The sequence below is a fragment of the Plecotus auritus genome (genome assembly GCF_963455305.1).
Source record: "Plecotus auritus genome assembly, chromosome: 15".
NCBI lineage: Eukaryota > Metazoa > Chordata > Mammalia > Chiroptera > Vespertilionidae > Plecotus > Plecotus auritus.
The window spans coordinates 12,646,669-12,662,620 of record NC_137781.1 but is presented as its reverse complement, the minus strand read 5'-3'; the positions used below and the strand labels follow the sequence as shown (position 1 = coordinate 12,662,620).

At 51.2% G+C, this 15,952-nt stretch overlaps 2 protein-coding genes and 1 pseudogene across 4 annotated transcripts in view; 1 reads left to right on the top strand and 2 right to left on the bottom strand.

Moving 5' to 3' along the window:
- Positions 1 to 6,724, bottom strand: part of SLC28A1 (solute carrier family 28 member 1) — a 34,758-nt gene extending 28,034 nt beyond the window's left edge. Inside the window, exons 1-5 of the mRNA XM_080651419.1 lie at positions 6,587 to 6,724; positions 4,918 to 5,029; positions 4,022 to 4,110; positions 2,735 to 2,826; positions 910 to 1,093 (exon numbers count right to left, since the gene is read on the bottom strand). Of these exons, the coding sequence (XP_080507545.1) occupies positions 910 to 1,093; positions 2,735 to 2,826; positions 4,022 to 4,110; positions 4,918 to 5,013 (461 nt within the window). The 5' untranslated portion in view covers positions 5,014 to 5,029; positions 6,587 to 6,724. The remainder of the gene's footprint in view (positions 1 to 909; positions 1,094 to 2,734; positions 2,827 to 4,021; positions 4,111 to 4,917; positions 5,030 to 6,586) is intronic.
- Positions 5,841 to 15,952, bottom strand: part of ALPK3 (alpha kinase 3) — a 67,915-nt gene continuing 57,803 nt past the window's right edge. For both annotated transcript variants that reach the window (XR_013959660.1, XM_080651417.1), the window contains one exon: positions 5,841 to 6,724. Coding sequence is in view for 1 of the 2 variants with exons in the window: in XM_080651417.1 (XP_080507543.1) it covers positions 6,628 to 6,724 (97 nt within the window). In the remaining variant the exon portion in view is untranslated. The remainder of the gene's footprint in view (positions 6,725 to 15,952) is intronic.
- LOC308239085 (pantothenate kinase 3-like) lies at positions 14,562 to 15,635 on the top strand (annotated as a pseudogene). Its single transcript has one exon. The product of its transcript is annotated as a pantothenate kinase 3-like (transcript).

Sequence of the window (15,952 nt, the reverse complement as noted above, 5' to 3'; positions counted from 1 at the left end):
CCTTGGTTGCGGGCACATCCCCAGTAGGGGGTGTACAGGAGGCAGTTGATTGATGTGTCTCTCTCATTGATGTTTCTAACTCTCTATCCCTCTCTTCCCCTCTATAAAAAACCAATAAAAATATTTTTTAAAAAAATTCCCTGTTGCCCTGGCCGGTGTGGCTCATGAGTTAGAGCATCGGCCTGTGGACTGAAGGGTCTCAGGTTCAATTCATAATCAAGGGCACCTACATGGGTTGCAGGTTTGATCCCTGGTCCCAGTCAGGAGGCAACCAATCAGTGTGTCTCTCTCACATCGATGTCTCTTTCTCTCTCTTTCCCTTTCCTTTGCCCTCTCCCTTTCCCTCCTTTCCTCCCTTCTAGTTTCTGAAAATCAATGGGAAAAATATCTTTGGGTGAGGATTAACAACAACAACGACAACAAAATCCCCTGGGGGCTACCTAACAGTAATGACACCTGGACCCTAGCCCAGCCTGCTGATTCAGACTCCAGAGTGGTCACCCCGCAGCTACATGTCTCACACATGTCCCCGGTGATCTGAGAGGAGGCAATGATATGGGCCCGCCCTGCCGGCATGAGCTGGGATATCTTACTTTAGGAAACTGTTGAGTCCTGTTCTCTGCTGTCAGTCAGCTGTTGTAACTGGGGCAGAGAACCAGCCAGGAACTGGCAAATCTCCACCAAGATTGCTGCCACCTTTGAAGCCACCCAGCAACGCTTGCCCTGGGGCTTCCAAAAGGCAAGCAGGGTGGAGTACACTCCCCATGGCACAGGAACTGGCTGGTGGGATGGACCGAGGCCCTGCTCACCCAGCCCTGGCTGTGCCCCCAGAGCTGACTCAGAGGCCCTCAGCCTATGTGCCCCACTCCTTCTCACCCCGCCCCACCTGGGGGCTGTGAGCTCACTCACCTCTTAAACCAGAGGCTCAGACGGGAATGCCCCAGAGGCGTGGCACACCTCAGCAGTTTTGGTCCCAGCAGCCTCTTCAACAGGCCGTGGGCCAAGAAGGCCAGGACCACACAGGTGAGGACAAACAGGGCCAGGGCCCTCTGGAAATTCAGGAGGCAAGCAATCAGCAGGAAGGCCGCAAACGCTGGGAGTGGGAGGGGAAAGTACGAGAAGGGGGTCAATGATGACATGGGTCCCTGCAGGTCCCTAAAGGTCTGCCCTCTGGCTCCAACTACCCCATCCAGAACCTGGAAGGCAGGAATTTCACCCAACCCCTCTGAGCCTCAGTTCCTCACCTGGAAGTGAGAACCATCATCCCTCCTGGGTTGAGGATTGTTAGAGTTAACTGACAGAGTGTGTATAAGGGCTCTGCAAGCTGTAAAGTGCTGACCCAACGTGAGCGAGGAGATGTGTTTGGAAGAAGCTAGACAGCATGGCTTATTCTGGCATCAAAAGAGTGCCTGCTATGCTCCAGAGCTCACTGGGTTCCACAGAGGACAGAGGTAAATAAGTCAGGTATTCCAGGAAGGACCCCAGTCTGAAGTATTAATCAGTGACATTTTCTTCCTGGAATCTCTTTTTCCCCTTTTGCCCTCCTCCCCCTTGAGGAGCTAAACCAGTTTGTGCTATGCCTCCAGAAAGGAATATGAGCCCGGCCGGTGTGGTTCAGTGGTTGAGCGTCGACCTGTGAAACAGGAGGTCACAGTTTGATTCCTAGTCAGGACACACGCCTGGGTTGTGGGCTCGATCCCCAGTGGGGTACGTGCAGGAGGCAGCCGATCCATGATTCTCTCTCATCATTGATGTTTCTATCTTTCTCTTCCTCTCCCTTCCTCTATGAAATCAATAAAAAATTTGTTTAAAGAAAGGAAAAGATAGTAGATAGCAGAGGGGAAATACCTCTCCCTGGCTTCTGAGTTTCCAAAGCCAGGGCTCTTGAAGAATGAGGAGCTACGCGCAGCCTTTCCGTTGGATAGAAGATGTGGGGTGAAGCACTGGAAGTGTAAGCTCTACCCCACCCCTCTGCTGCCAGACCAGTTGGAGGGTATTAGCTGTAGGGTCTGCACTTGGCTTTCTCCCACGTTTAGGTAATCGTCCTTTCGTTCCCTCCTTAATCTCAAGTGCATAAAAGAAACTGCAAACTGATAGTCTCAGAAGTATTTTTCTGTCTGTTGAGATCTTGCTTGCAGGCATATCCTCTGTTTGGCTCAAATAAAGTATCATAAAAACTCTCTACAGGTTTGGATGTTCTTACATCAACACAATATCAGCCCTTTCTCATCTGTCCAGTCTCATCCTCTGGCTCCTTGTCCAGAACATTACCCTCTAGCCACGCTAGACTGTTGATCAGCTCCCTGTCCACACCCTGTCCCTTTTCACTTTTGCTCCTGGGGTTCCTCTGCATGGAGTGCCTCTCACTCCTTATTGTCCTTCCCCTCCACCTGGCCAACTCCTGCTCAACCTGTGAGAGTCAGATGCCACCTCCTCCTGGAAGTCCTCCCCGATCACCCCCATCCTTCCTTGGTGCTCCCAGATGGCACGCTGCACTGTGTGGACATAGTTGTTGCCCTCTCCCTTACTGATCAGAGTGCCTTGGGAACAAGATCTGGTCTGCCTTAATTCTGCTGACCCTGCTTCCGGCATGGGAGCGGGCCCTGAGCTGGCGCTCAACAAAGCTCTGTTGAATTATTGGGTAAGTGAACGACCCTGCCCTGAGACATGGATGGCTGGGGTGCAGAGGGCTGAAATGGGTGGTCGGGGTGGGAGGGGCTGGGCCCAGGCTCACCAGTACAGAGCAGGCCTGTGCAGATCCATCGAAACAGTTGTGTGTGCTCCCTGCAGAAGCGCCTCACTCTCAGGGCTGGCTGCAGGCTCCTCCTAGGGAGAAGACCAGAGCGTCCACAAGTGGCCCCCAGACTCCCGTCCCCGTGGGGATCCTCAACACCTCCAGGTGGAAGCCGCTCCAATGAAAGGGTGACATGGGGTGAGCCAGGCACTGGCCCGGACATCCCACAGAGCCGAAGAGCAACCCCAGCCCAGAGCAAACCGAGGAAAGGCTCCGGGTACCCGGCACCACCCCAGTGATAACCCTGCCTGCAGGGCTGGAGGGGAATTACCTGCCAATTCTTTGCAGGAAGAACTTACCAGCAAACAGCTACCAAACAACATGCACAGATCATGCCGGCTGCCTCCCTCCCGTCCCATGGAGCAAGGTGGAGAGGCTCCCACCTCTGCTTTTACTCCCTAGGGACCCGGGACACTCCCCGCTGAGTCAGCAGCTCCCCTCGGAGATATGGGAACAGCCCACTTTATGCCAGCAGCTGTGGCCCCACTGCCTCCCGGGCCCAGTGCAATGCCAGTTCTTTCCTGGTCATTTGGTCACTGGCCTATCCCTGCAGTAGAGGCTGGAATCGGAATAGCCTCTGGGGTCTCACAGGCTGCACACTCAGACCTCGTTAGGCATCAGCTGCTGCTTTAAGGACCCTCTCTTCCCTCTCTCTGTCCCATCTCCCACCTCCTCGGTGCATCTTCCCCAATCCTGCTCTAAGACAGACAGACGGAACCCCCGCCTCCTGTTCTCCTCAACTCGGGACTGGCCGGTGAGGACCCCAGTGGGCCTAGGTATTGGGGGGCCTAGTTCTAGGCTCCTACCTGCCGCCTGTGAGACCTGGGCCCATCCCTCTCCTTCTCTGGGCTTCAGCCTTCCCGTGTGGAAAGAGGGGCCTGGCCAAGTCCAGGGCTTTTCAAACTAAGCCTCGAGGTCCCCCAAGGTGCCCAGAGACTGGATAATTAAGAGGGGGGCCAGTCTGGTTTGCGGGTCCCATCCAAGTTAACCCATATGTTGGGGTTTCCAATGGGATTTCACTCTGGCTGCTTCAAAGCAGGTTGGGAGCCTCGGGCCTGAGGCAGAGGCCAGCAGAGCACATTCATTGGCTAAATCGTGTTTTCTCCTTCCTTCAACAAAGATACAGGGAGTTGCCTTTCTGCCTGGCAGAGAGCACGCTCCCACCCCTGCTCCCCGTGGTGGCTTCCTCCCCTATCCAGCCCGCGTCCCCTCCTGGAGACCACCTACCTTCCTGAGAAGGGCTCCTGGCTGGTTTTGCTCGAACTGTTCCTGCCCTCTGCAGGGCTCAAGTCGCTGCCCGGGGTCTGGCCTTCCTCCTAAAGCCACCAGAGAGTGACCACAGTGTCTCCGACACCCCAAGTGAGAATTAGAGCTGGGGTCCAGAATGGGAGAGGCCCTGGCTGCCACCAGTGTGCCCACAGGCACCTCGGGAGTGGGCCGGGGTGGGGGCTGGGCTTTTGCACAGGAAGTAATTGGAGGGCAACTTAAATTCTGCAGAGCATGCATTGAGCACCTACTGTGTGCTGGGCTCTGTGCTAGGGAGGGACACTCAGCTGTGCCTGAGCTGTGGCTGGTGGGGAGTCCCAGGCAGGGCCACCTGGTCGCGCAGCCCCAAGACACCAATAACCTCACAGTCTGTGGAGTTGGGTTCTGACATGTAGGGGGGTTACTCTTGCAAATTACAATGTGAAAGGTGCACCCTGAGTTGTACCGTGCGGTGAAGGGGAGGGGAATTGGGGAGGGAAGAGGGTGTCATTTTAGGCTCCAGAGTTCTGGGTGGTGGGGCCCGACCTGGCCATTCCAGAGCAAGGACAAGCCTGCCAGCTCCTCAAAGGCTGAGACTTCCTCAGGGACCTCCACCCCCACGCCACCCCGACCCCCACGTGCTTTCTCCTTCTCATCCTTTAAATCGCAGCCCGATGGCTCCTCCTTGGTGAGACCTTCCTGACCTTTCGGACTAGGGCAGGCCCTCCTGGCACATGGTGGGCACACAGTGTTTAAGAAGTGAAATAAGGGGCTGCTCTGCGCTGAGGAGGCCAGCACCCTGGGGGTGGGGAAGGAAGATGGTGAACAAAGGCCCTTCCCACCAGGGGACCAAGATGGGGCTGGGGAAGGGGACAGACCAGGCTTTCCACGAGCTCAGCCCCCATGTTGTCCAGACCGTTGGCCACGGATGCGAGAGAGAGGGACTCTTTGGGTCTCGGTGTGTTGTTCTCCATGTGCCAGACCTTCCAGCTGAAAAACAGAGGGACGGCCCAAAGCTGAAAGGGGACGGCCAGGGAGGGGCCTGAGGGAGGAAGGTGGATGGGAAGGGAGAGGGCTGGCAGGGGGGACCAGACACCTAGCACAGCTCCTACCATCCCAGAACTCAACCCTCATCATGGCTGGGGGCATGGCCATGACTCCCCAGGGACAGAGGAAGGCATCCCTTCCTGTGCTCACTTCTGAACCAGTGAGAGGCAAGTTCTCAGAAACCCACGAGGCCAGGCAGAGACAGGGAAAGTCTGCCCACTGCACAGGGAGGAGAAGGAAGGAATTCTGTGTAACACGTATGTGTACTTGATGTAGGTATTTTTGTGAAGAGAGGCCCTAGCTTTCAACGCTCCCCACAATATGTTAAAACCATTGCCATTGTGTGGTTCAGTGGTTGAGCATCGACCTGTGAACAAGAAGGTCGCAGTTCGATTCCCGGTCAGGGCACATGCCCAGGTTGTGGGCTCAGTCCCCAGTGTGGGAAGTGCAGGAGGCAGCCAGTCAATGATTCTCTCTCATCATTGATATTTCCATCTCTCTCTCTCCCTCTCCTTCTCCCTTCCTCTCTGAAATCAATAAAAAATACATTATATAAAAAAAAACCACTCACCATTGCCATTAAGTGATATTTTCATTGTATTGTACTGTCCCACCTCTGAAAGGTGGAGACACAATGTCCTGAAGACTTCATTCTAGTCCCTGTACCCAATTGTACCTGAAATCAGCCCCACCCCTGGACTTTTCAACTACAAGAGCCAATACAGTCCTCTTTCTTTCTCTCCTTTTTTTTTTTAACTGAAGCTCAGTTCATAGACTTAAACTCACCTGTAACTAGAGCCCTGAGACCCCATGTCTCCCCACTTCTGTTCTCTCTCTTTTTCTTTCCCTTGGGTGGCCACCTACACTATCCAAATAGCAGCCGGGTTAAGCTCACAGACCCAGAGGGGTGCCCACAAGAGCAGGAACAGCTGTGGAAGTGCACCCACAGGTGGAGCCTGGGAAAGCCCACCTACCCATGCACACACACACACAGACACACACACACACACACACACACACACAGCCGCACAGAGGGAGGCAGGGCCCTCTTCCTACTCACATATTTGTGGTGAACAAGCCACTCTCGGGGACAGGCGGCAGCGTGTATTTCTGTGAGGACAGGCCGGGTGCAACCTGCTTGAACCTTGGCCTGTGTTCTCATTTTAGTGGGAATTCTTGGGCAGAGTTCAGATTTGGCGTAGGTTGGACTTCCCACCCAGCTCTGCCACAGCAAAGGCAGGGACCCCAACCTCTTTCAGGGAAAAGGGGAACAGGGCAAGTGGGCCCCACACTAGGCCTGACCCACTGAGTTCTGCCCTCTTACTTAATTTGTCTTCCTCCTCTGAGATGCCCTCCTCTCCACTCTTCTCTGCTCCCAAACACTCCCACCTCTTCCAGGAAGCCCACCCTGATTATTCTCATCCTTCCCACGGCCCCTCCTGTGGCCTCCTTGTCCCCCTGCCCTCAGGGCTACTCAGTTTCTCAGACCATGCACCTTACCTTTCATTTTACCTCTTCTCCAGTCTCCCTTCCTCACTCAATCAGTAATTATAACAGCAATCTGTGTTCCCGAGCTTGAAGAGAACCGACCGCAGTGTAGCTGTCACAGACAGTGAAAGTGTTTCAGGTCTAAACATCCTACACACAAAACAAAATCACACAATTTGCCCTTTTGTTCCATTTTTCTCTTTGACACCTAAGCAACCATGTGCAAAGTCAAGGGACAAACCCTTCAGTGTTTCAGTCCTCAAACTAAACATTAAACTTACCTGGCAGGATTTACATCTCTTTAATAATTAAACACACACACTCAGGACAAAATCTTTTATGATGCGGAAACACTACCTAGTAGCACGGAGTGCAGCTCCTGCACATGCTGGTTGTTCTGAAAAAAACTGGAGATTGATGGAAGGAGGGCAGGGTGCCTCCTCTTTTTAAAAACTTTTTGTTGCCTGGCCGGCATGGCTCAGAGGTTGAACATCAACCTATGAACCAGGAGTTCACAGTTCGATTCCTAGTCAGGGCACATGCCCAGTGTGGGGCATGCAGAAAGCAGCTGATCAGTGATTCCCTGTCATCATTGATGTTTCTATCTCCTTCTCTCTCTTCCTTCCTCTCTGAAATCAATTTATATATATATTTAAAGAAAAAAGAAAAAAAACTTTGTCTGTCATTCTGATTACCAAAACATTACATGAGCATTGTTAAACATTTAACCGTTATAGAAATATACAAAACAAAGGAAGTTAAAATTCCTCTAATGTGAAACCTCCAGAGATGACCACCACAGAGTTTGTGGCATTTTTGGCCAGACTTTTTTCTTAAGTGAATACTATTAAATGTTATTCATTTTACAAAAGGGGCTCAGACTATACCAGCTTTTTTGCAACTTGCTTTCCTGGGCAGAAAGCCACATTTTGTCCTACCCGCTCTGCGGGGGAGCCAATGTGCTGCCTGATTCTGTAAAAAGTAATAAACAGAAACCTCATTGAAAATGAAGTTGGGAGGCCAGAAGGGAGAGCTCTAAGGTGTTTGGTCCCTTAGCCCAGCAGGAAGAAGTCTTTGTTTATCTTAGCTTTCCGGAATTCCTCTTCTACAAAAGAATTTCCTCTCTTTTGTCGGAACTTCGAATGGTTTGCTATTAGGCTGCCTGTCCTGAATTGCAATTCTTTGTTGTTTCCAAATAAACCCATTTTGCTGGAGAAATATCTGGCTATTTATTTTAGGTCAACAATTGTAAACTCAGTGCCCATGACGTCATCTGGTGTATCCTGAGCAGGACACCTGCCTCTGTGTGCAGCCTCCACAAGGGTGGGCGGAGCTGCCCTCACAGGGGGCCTCATCAAGTCAGTCAGTCAAGGCAGAGGGGACTGAACCTGCTTCTCTGCCTTGGTCCCCTTCTAACCTCTCCCTGCTTCTAACCTCTCCCCCTTCCCCCCCTTCCTCCCTGCCCTCTCCCCTCCTCTCTCAGTGTCCAGACAGACGAAAGCCTGGAAGCACAACACATCCAGAAGCAGCCAAGCTTGTTTCAAAGCATTCCCTATATTGCAGCTTACGACCTTGATCTCTTTTTTAAAAGTATTTTTTTACTGATTTTAGAGAGGAAGAGAGAGGGAGAGAGAGATAGAAACATCAATGATGAGAGAGAATAATTGATCCACTGCCTCCTGCACATCCCACCCTGGGGATCCAGCCCACAACCCAAAAACGTGCCCTGGCCTGGAATCAAACTATGATTTCCTGGTTCATAGGTTGATGCTCAACCACTTAGCCACACCTGCCAGGCATCTTGACCTCTTCATGTGCCCTAATCTCCAAAGCAAGGACTTAATAGGCTGTGTGTCGTGAGATAAAACCCTGAGCTTGGAGCTTAAAGGCCTGGATTCATTCCTGTCTCTCCAAGTCAGCCTGTTTCCTCATCTGTAACACAGTGGGGGTGGGTAATAGTACCTGCCTCTTAAATATTCATGAGGATTAAGTAAGCTAATTCTGGTGGGTGTTTGGCAGACAGCCTGGCACCCTCAGGCGGGCAGGTGTCATCACTGCCACAGTCCCATCTCAGAGATGTCTTGGCATATTCTCCTCCCCCAGGCCAGGAGACCCTGTGCTTCTCCTCTGCTGCCCCCACTCAAGGAGGAGTGACCAGTAGTGACCCTGGCCTCCAGAAGCCAGGTGCTTTTTTATATTTTTTTAAACATATTTTTATTGATTTCAGAAAGGGAGAGGGAGAGATAGAAACATCAATGATGAGAGAGAATCATTGATCAGCTGCCTTCTGCACGGCCCCTACTAGGGATTGAGGCCGCAACCCTGGCATGTGCCCTGACCAGGAATTGAACTGTGACCTCCTGGTTCATAGGTTGACGCTCAACCACTGAGCCACACTGGCCAGGCGCCAGATCTCTTTTCAGGTGGTATTCGGCTGAAAGCCACAGGCTGGGCAGTCAGGAGGCTGGGTGGGTTGAGTTGAGGACACCAGGGAAAGACCAAGAGCTGGAGGACCGCAGGGGTCCTGGCTCTGCCCCATCCAGCTATGTGACCTCAGCACTCAGTGCATCACTTGACCCCCTGTGGCCTGTTTCCTGAGGAGGCTTTTCCTGAGATGTTTAGCTCTGAGGCCTATCCCACCCACCAGATGGTAGAGTGAGGCCTGGGTCTGAGCCAGGCAGAGGAAGACAAGGAATAAATATACATATCCACTGAGTGGCCAGATTATTATGATCTCTGAACGTATAATAATCTGGCCACTCAGTTGGTGTTTGTGTGTGTGTGTGTGTGTGTGTGTGTGTGTGTGTGTGTGTATTAGAGGCCTGGTGCATGAATTTGTGCATGGGTGGGGTCCAGCCAGCCTGGCCAGGGGGAGGGGACATGGGCAGTTGGCTGGCCTGCCTGCTGGTCAAACTCCTGGTCGAGGGAACAATTTGCATATTAGCCTTTTATTATATAGGATATACACTGAGTGGCCAGATGATTATGCGTTCAGAGATCATAATAATCTGGCCCCTCAGTGTATATTTCCTTTCCAATCAAAACAAAATAGCACTTGGATTAACAATGAAGAGGCTGCTCCACCTCTCCCATGCCTGTCCCACCTCTCCTATGCCTGTCCCACTCTTTAGAGGCAACCACTTACCTGTTTCTGGGTTTAGTTCTTTGGGGCCACCTCCTGTTTCCGGGGAATTCTTGGCCAAGGCCTGGGAAAGAAACCCTTCTCCTTGCCAGGCTTTGATACAATAAAGAGGATATTTTTATAAGTGGTGAGGGAAACATTCAGGGCTCTAAGAGGCATCGGAAGGGTGTTCAACAATCTATTTTCTTCTGCCCTGACCGGTTTGGCTCAGTGGATAGAGCGTCGGCCTGCGGACTGAGGGGTCCCGGGTTCGATTCCGGTCAAGGGCATGTGCCTTGGTTGCGGGCACATCCCCAGTAGGAGGTGTGCAGGAGGCGGCTGATGGATGTTTCTCTCTCATCCATGTTTCTAGCTCTCTATCCCTCTCCCTTCCTCTCTGTAAAAAATCAATAAAATATATTTAAAAAAAAAAAAAACCAATCTATTTTCTTCTCACAATCTTGCCCGCACTCATGTCTTGGCTCTTCACAGGTGAGGTCTCTTTCATTGCATTGATTCATGTGTCCAAGCACTGGACAAAAAGTTGCAGGAATATGACCTTGTCATTCTCTCCAATACCCAAAAGGTCGAACACCCCTGCAATGGCTGCTTGGCATGACTATCCAAGTGTCCCCTGATATAGTCCCACCCCTTGACTCTGTTCACGGAGAACAGATGGGCACAAATGGCCATTATCTAACACAAAATGAAAGAATGGGTCTGGGGCTCATCTCGATCTCAGCCAACAAGAAAGGGCTGGTGCCCAGCCAGCATGACTCAGTGGTTGAGCGTTGACCTATGAACCAGGAGTCATGGTTTGATTCCTGGTCAGGGCATATGCCCAGATGTGGGCTTAATCCCAGTGTGGGGCATGCAGGAGGCAGTCAATCAATGAGTCTCTCTTATCATTGATGTTTCTATCTCTCTCTTCCTCTCCATTGTGAAAGAAAGAAAGAAAGAAAGAAAGAAAGAAAGAAAAGAAAGAAAGAAAGAAAGAAAGAAAAAAGAAAGAAAGAAAAGAAGGAAGGAAGGAAGGAAGGAAGGGGGAGGGAAGGAAGGAAGGAAGGAAGGGAGGGAGGGGGAGGGAAGGAAGGAAGGAAGGAAGGAAGGAGGGGGGAGGGAAGGAAGGAAGGAAGGAAGGGAGGGGGAGGGAAGGAAGGAAGGAAAGAAGCAAGCAAGCAAGGAAGGAAGGAAGAAAGGAAGGGAGGGGGAGGGAAGGAAGGAAGGAGGGAAGGGAGGGGAGGGAAGGAAGGAAGGAGGAAGGAAGGAAGGAAGGAAGGAAAGGAGGGGGAGGGAAGGAAGGAAGGAAGAAGGGAGGGGGAGGGAAGGGAAGGAAGGAAGGGAGGGGGGAGGGGAAGGAAGGAGGAAGGAAGGAAGGGAGGGGGAGGGAAGAAAGGACGGAAGGAAGAAAGGAAGGAAGGAAAGAAAGGAGGGGGAGGGAAGGAAGGAAGGAGGGAGGGAAAGGGAAGGAGGAGGGAAGGAGGAAGGAAGGAAGTAAGGGAGGGGGAGGGAAGGAAGGAAGGAAGGAAGGAAGGAAGGAAGGTAGGGGAGGGAGGAAGGAAGGAAGGAAGGAAGGGAGGGAGGGAGGGGGAGGAAAGGAAGGAAGGAAGGAAGGGGGAGGGAAGAAGGAAGGAAGGAAGGAAGGGAGGGGGAAGGAAGGAAGGAAGGGAGGGGGGAGGAAGGAAGAGGAAGGAAGGAAGGAAGGAAGGAAGGAAGGAAGGAAGGGAGGGGGAGGGAAGGAAGGAAGGAAGGATGGAAGGGAGGGAGGGAGGGGGAGGGAAGGAAGGAGGGAGGAAGGGGGAGGGAAGGAAGGAAGGAAGGAAGGAAGGAAGGAAGGAAGGGAGGGGGAAGGAAGGAAGGAAGGAGGGGGAGGGAAGGAAAGAAAGAAAAGAAAGGGCTGGTGACATAAGGACACCTGGTCCCACATCCAAGAGGGCCCAAGGCCACCGGGCAGGGGGAGTTTTCCCAAGCAGGTAGGAGATCACCGTTTCAAAATATTTAACCATTTTGTGAAGAATATTCCCTTTGTTATTTCACTTTCTATCCTTCTTTCTTCTCCATTTCATTAGCTTTTGATATAATGAGAGATTGAGATGTTTCATTTTCAGTTGGATCCAGGTTAGGATGTTCTACAAACAAAGTAGTTCTTAATGCACATCATCCCTTTGGGTTCAAATATATCATTTATGGCTTTTGAGCCATATCCCCCATCTGAGGTGCACCATTTTCCTCCAGCTTCTGGGAAGGGTTGTAGGGCTATTAATTTGGATTTCCATTGCTTTGTTGGCTCAGAGCCTGACATTGAGTCCCAGCTGATAAGCTGGTTATTTATACAGGCAAAAATAATTCCTTGATTGCTCCGTCTTCTCTCCCTGTCAGAGAAGTGGTCTGGTGTGGCACCCACTGAGCCTTACAGCAAAGCCAGAAATTTTTTACCAAAGTTTGCATGAAGAGGACGTAAGGCCTCCCTGGGAGGAGCTGGTAAAATAAATCTACCACAGACCAGAAGTGTCCATAAGGAAGGTGCTGACAAGTGAGGCATCACAAATTAAACACAATTGTTAGGAAGAATAAAAACGGACACCTCCGAGCGTCACATCTAGACATTGAAACTTTCCAGGCATATCTTGGCTCCCTCCACACAGGTGGAATTCCACTGATAACACTGTGCCAAAGACCGAAAGGCCTGGCCTCATCGCTGACTAGTGCCAAGTGTCTCTCCTGTGTGGACCTGGAAATCATACACCATGACTCATTCGGAACCACTCCTTTCCATTGAACCACTCCTTTCCATTGAACCACTCCTTTCCATTTCGCTATGCCTGTAGAAGCCAGTGTCACTATTCCAAAGGTTGTATCCAATTCCCTTCAGCTCCATGACAGAGGCGGTTCGTGGAGAACATGACCCAGCACGGGAGCTAAACACTGCCTAGCGTGTGGGCCAGGAGGCAGTGCTATTTCCCACAGGATGAGACCATTGCCAGGGATGAAGTAGAGATGCCGGTTAGCCACCTCATCTGAGCGAAGGCACAAGCCCCAGGATGTCCCCGCTTGGAAGAGCAGTGTGTGAGTGGGCCCAGAGATGGAGCCTGTGGTTCCAGAAGATGGTGACAACTACGGCACCAGGGGACAGCTTCACGCCTGAGAGCTTGGTATGTGCCAGGCTGTGCTAAGAGCTTTCGCCCTATCTGGTTTGGCTCAGTGGATAGAGCGTTGGTCTGTGGACTGAAGGGTCCCAGGTTCGATTCCCGGTCAAGGGCATGTACCTTGGTTGCGGGCACATCCCCAGTAGGAAGTGTGCAGGAGGCAGCTGATAGATGTTTCTAACGCTCTCTCTCCCTTCCTCTCTGTAAAAACAAACAAACAAACAACTCAATAAAATATATATATTTTTAAAAAAGAGCTTTTTTTCTGCAGTATCTCAATTAACCCTCATAACAATCAGTGAGGTAGGTACTGGTCACCATGTCCCCCACCTGTCCTCCATGGAGGTGTGTAAGGGGGAGCCAGCATCATAAATGGAGGAACTATTGAGAAGTTGAACAGGCTGAGGTAGACTGTAGGCGACTGTCACCTGATGTGTCCACCCCGTGTTTCCACTTCACCTGCTGCTTGGCAAACAGGATAGATTCTGAGCCCACACTTAGACCCGGTGGCTGTGAATTGTGTTCTCTGGTCAGACTCCATGACATCATGGATACAAGGTCCCTAAGTTACTTCCTGAGTAAGACCCAGCACAAATTCTGCAGGGGCTGATTTACTGGGCAATCAGCCACAAAACCTAATTTGTCCAAGAACATCCATTCTGCCCTGATAAAAGAAGAGACCCTGTGAAATTTCTGCCCAGTGACAGTCTCCACAGCAGGGTGCCTGATGCATCTTAGGCAGATTCCTTAGTCAGAGATGAGGATTTTTGTTCAAGTGATTTACTTGAGAACCCATCGGGCACTGTCCTGTGACCTCAGAACTGACGTGGCTCAGAGATGGCTCTTTCCTATTATTTCCAAAGGGCAGTGAGGGGAGAAGGGAAGCAGCATAGGATGGGGGTAAGAAGTGAGAGCATTGTCTTAGGAAGAGCGTAGCTTCAGTCTGGAACACAAACTCTTGTACAGATTAGTCCCTCCCCGAGGCGAGGCCAGGCCAGGTCAGTCAGTCGTGAGCCAAGGACTAGGGAAGGGACTGGGAGGGGGCGTTGCCTCCCAGGTAAAGTGGCTTCCATTCAACTCAGGACAATTCTTCAGACAAGGTGCGCAGTGCCCTAACTAACACAGCACCTGGGAGATGGGTGCCCGTGGTAAAGGGAATCTGCAGGGCGCCAGCAGCATCCACTACAGGTGAAAACTGATTGTTCTGTTGGCACCCCTCACTCCCAGGCTGCTGGGGGTTCCCCCAGGCAGGAGCCAGGCCAAAGCATCTCCTTCCCATAGGCACTCTGCCTATCTCAGGGGAGTCTGAGAGAGAACCCTGGGTTTGTCCACGGCCTTGTTCCCATGAGAATTCTCATGGAGGTTTGGTGAAACCAAAGAGGCTTAATGTGAAACCGGGTGTTTAATTTGATCAGAAATGTCAGTCGGGGATGCATAGGTGGCTGGGGTACTAGGGCCTTTTGTTTGGAGCAGCTGAGGGGCAGAGGCCCCCTCCCCCCACTGGGCCAGATGTGAAGGCCAGCAGCCTTCCCCAGCTTGGCGTGGCCCTGGCTACTCCTTTGGGGGTTGTAGGGCCACCCCCTGGGCCAGCCTCGCCTCAGGCACCACTGCCCCACCCTAGGCCCATCCTCCTCCTCCTCAAAGGGCCCAACCACCCCTGGAGTCACCACACCCTCTGTGCACTGAACCCCAGGCTGCCCCTTGTCCCTCGGGCCTTGCCATGAAGATCAAAGATGTAAAAAACAAAAACAAAAAACCCTTTCCCATGGTTTTGCATGGACATTGGGGGAACTCTAATAAAGCTCTCATATTTTGAACCTATTGATATCCCAGCAGAGGAAGAACAAGAAGCTGAGAGCTTGGAAAGTATCCGGAAACATTGGACTTCTAATGTAGCACATGGATCCACTGGTATTCAGGATGTACAGCTTAAACTGAAGGATTTAACACTTTTTGCCCAGAAGGGAGCCTGCACTTTATCTATTCCCTAACCAGGAGCTGTCTACTTTTATCCAAATTGGAGGGGGAGAGGGGACTTCTCAACATTACACCTGGTGCAATGTGCTGCAGGAGGTGGTGATCATGCCTGCACAGACTGGATGAACTTGACTGTCTTGTAAAGGGCCTGCTGTGTACGGATTCTGTTAGAAGTGCCATACACAATAATATTGCAGGCACTGTACAGATAGCAGCAGAGTGCTCTTACTGTGCTAATGCCTCCGAACCTGAGCGATGCCAAAAGGTGCCTTAGTGGACACTGGCTCAGTGTTTTAGCAGTCCATTCCAAAGACAACTATAAACGAGGCACTGGGACACGCCTTGGAGGGGGTACCTTTCTGGGCTTATGCGGTTTATTGGCTGGCTGAGAACGCTTTAAAGAGGCTCGTGAAAGGGCATCCAAAGGTGACAGCACCCAAGCTGACAGCTGACAAGCTGAGATATGCAGGAGACTGTGGAAGATTTGGCCTGCCGGGCTGGGCTGTAGCATCTAGTTTTGGCAATATGATTGGCAATATGATTTATAAGGGGAAGCAAGGATCTGTTAGTAAAGATCTAGCAAGAGCTACTTTAGTTACTATCACCAGTGACATTTGTTGTGTGGCAGGAATGTGTGCTGTTAATGAGAAAATAGAGCTGTCACTGTTGGAAACTTTTTATGAGTCAATACTCTCTCGATGAAACCTGGCATATCCACTGGATCACTGGTCAGAAGGTCAGCTGAAAGCATTGTTTCTAGCGCGTGGGGTGCTTTGGAGCAGTTGTGTACCTTCTTGAGCTGCCAAATTCCAGCTAAAGCATCAGGTTTCTCTCTGCTCATAAACGTCATTCAAGAGGAACCAAAAACCACAGGCCTTGTTATTGCGTTATTTGTCACTGGGAACCGAAGGGTAGAGAGTAGCACTATGCCTGCTGATTTTTAAATGTCAAAATAGTAAGATGCTAAATGTTGCTATATTAACAGCAAGAACTTGGTAACAGGTGAAATATTTCTAACTGAAATGCTGTCCCTTTTGTATACAGCCAGTGTTAAATCCTTAAATGCAAAACAGCCTCTGATTGCTGAGCTTTCTCACACACACAAAAAGGAAAAAGAAATGTCAGCTTTAATCC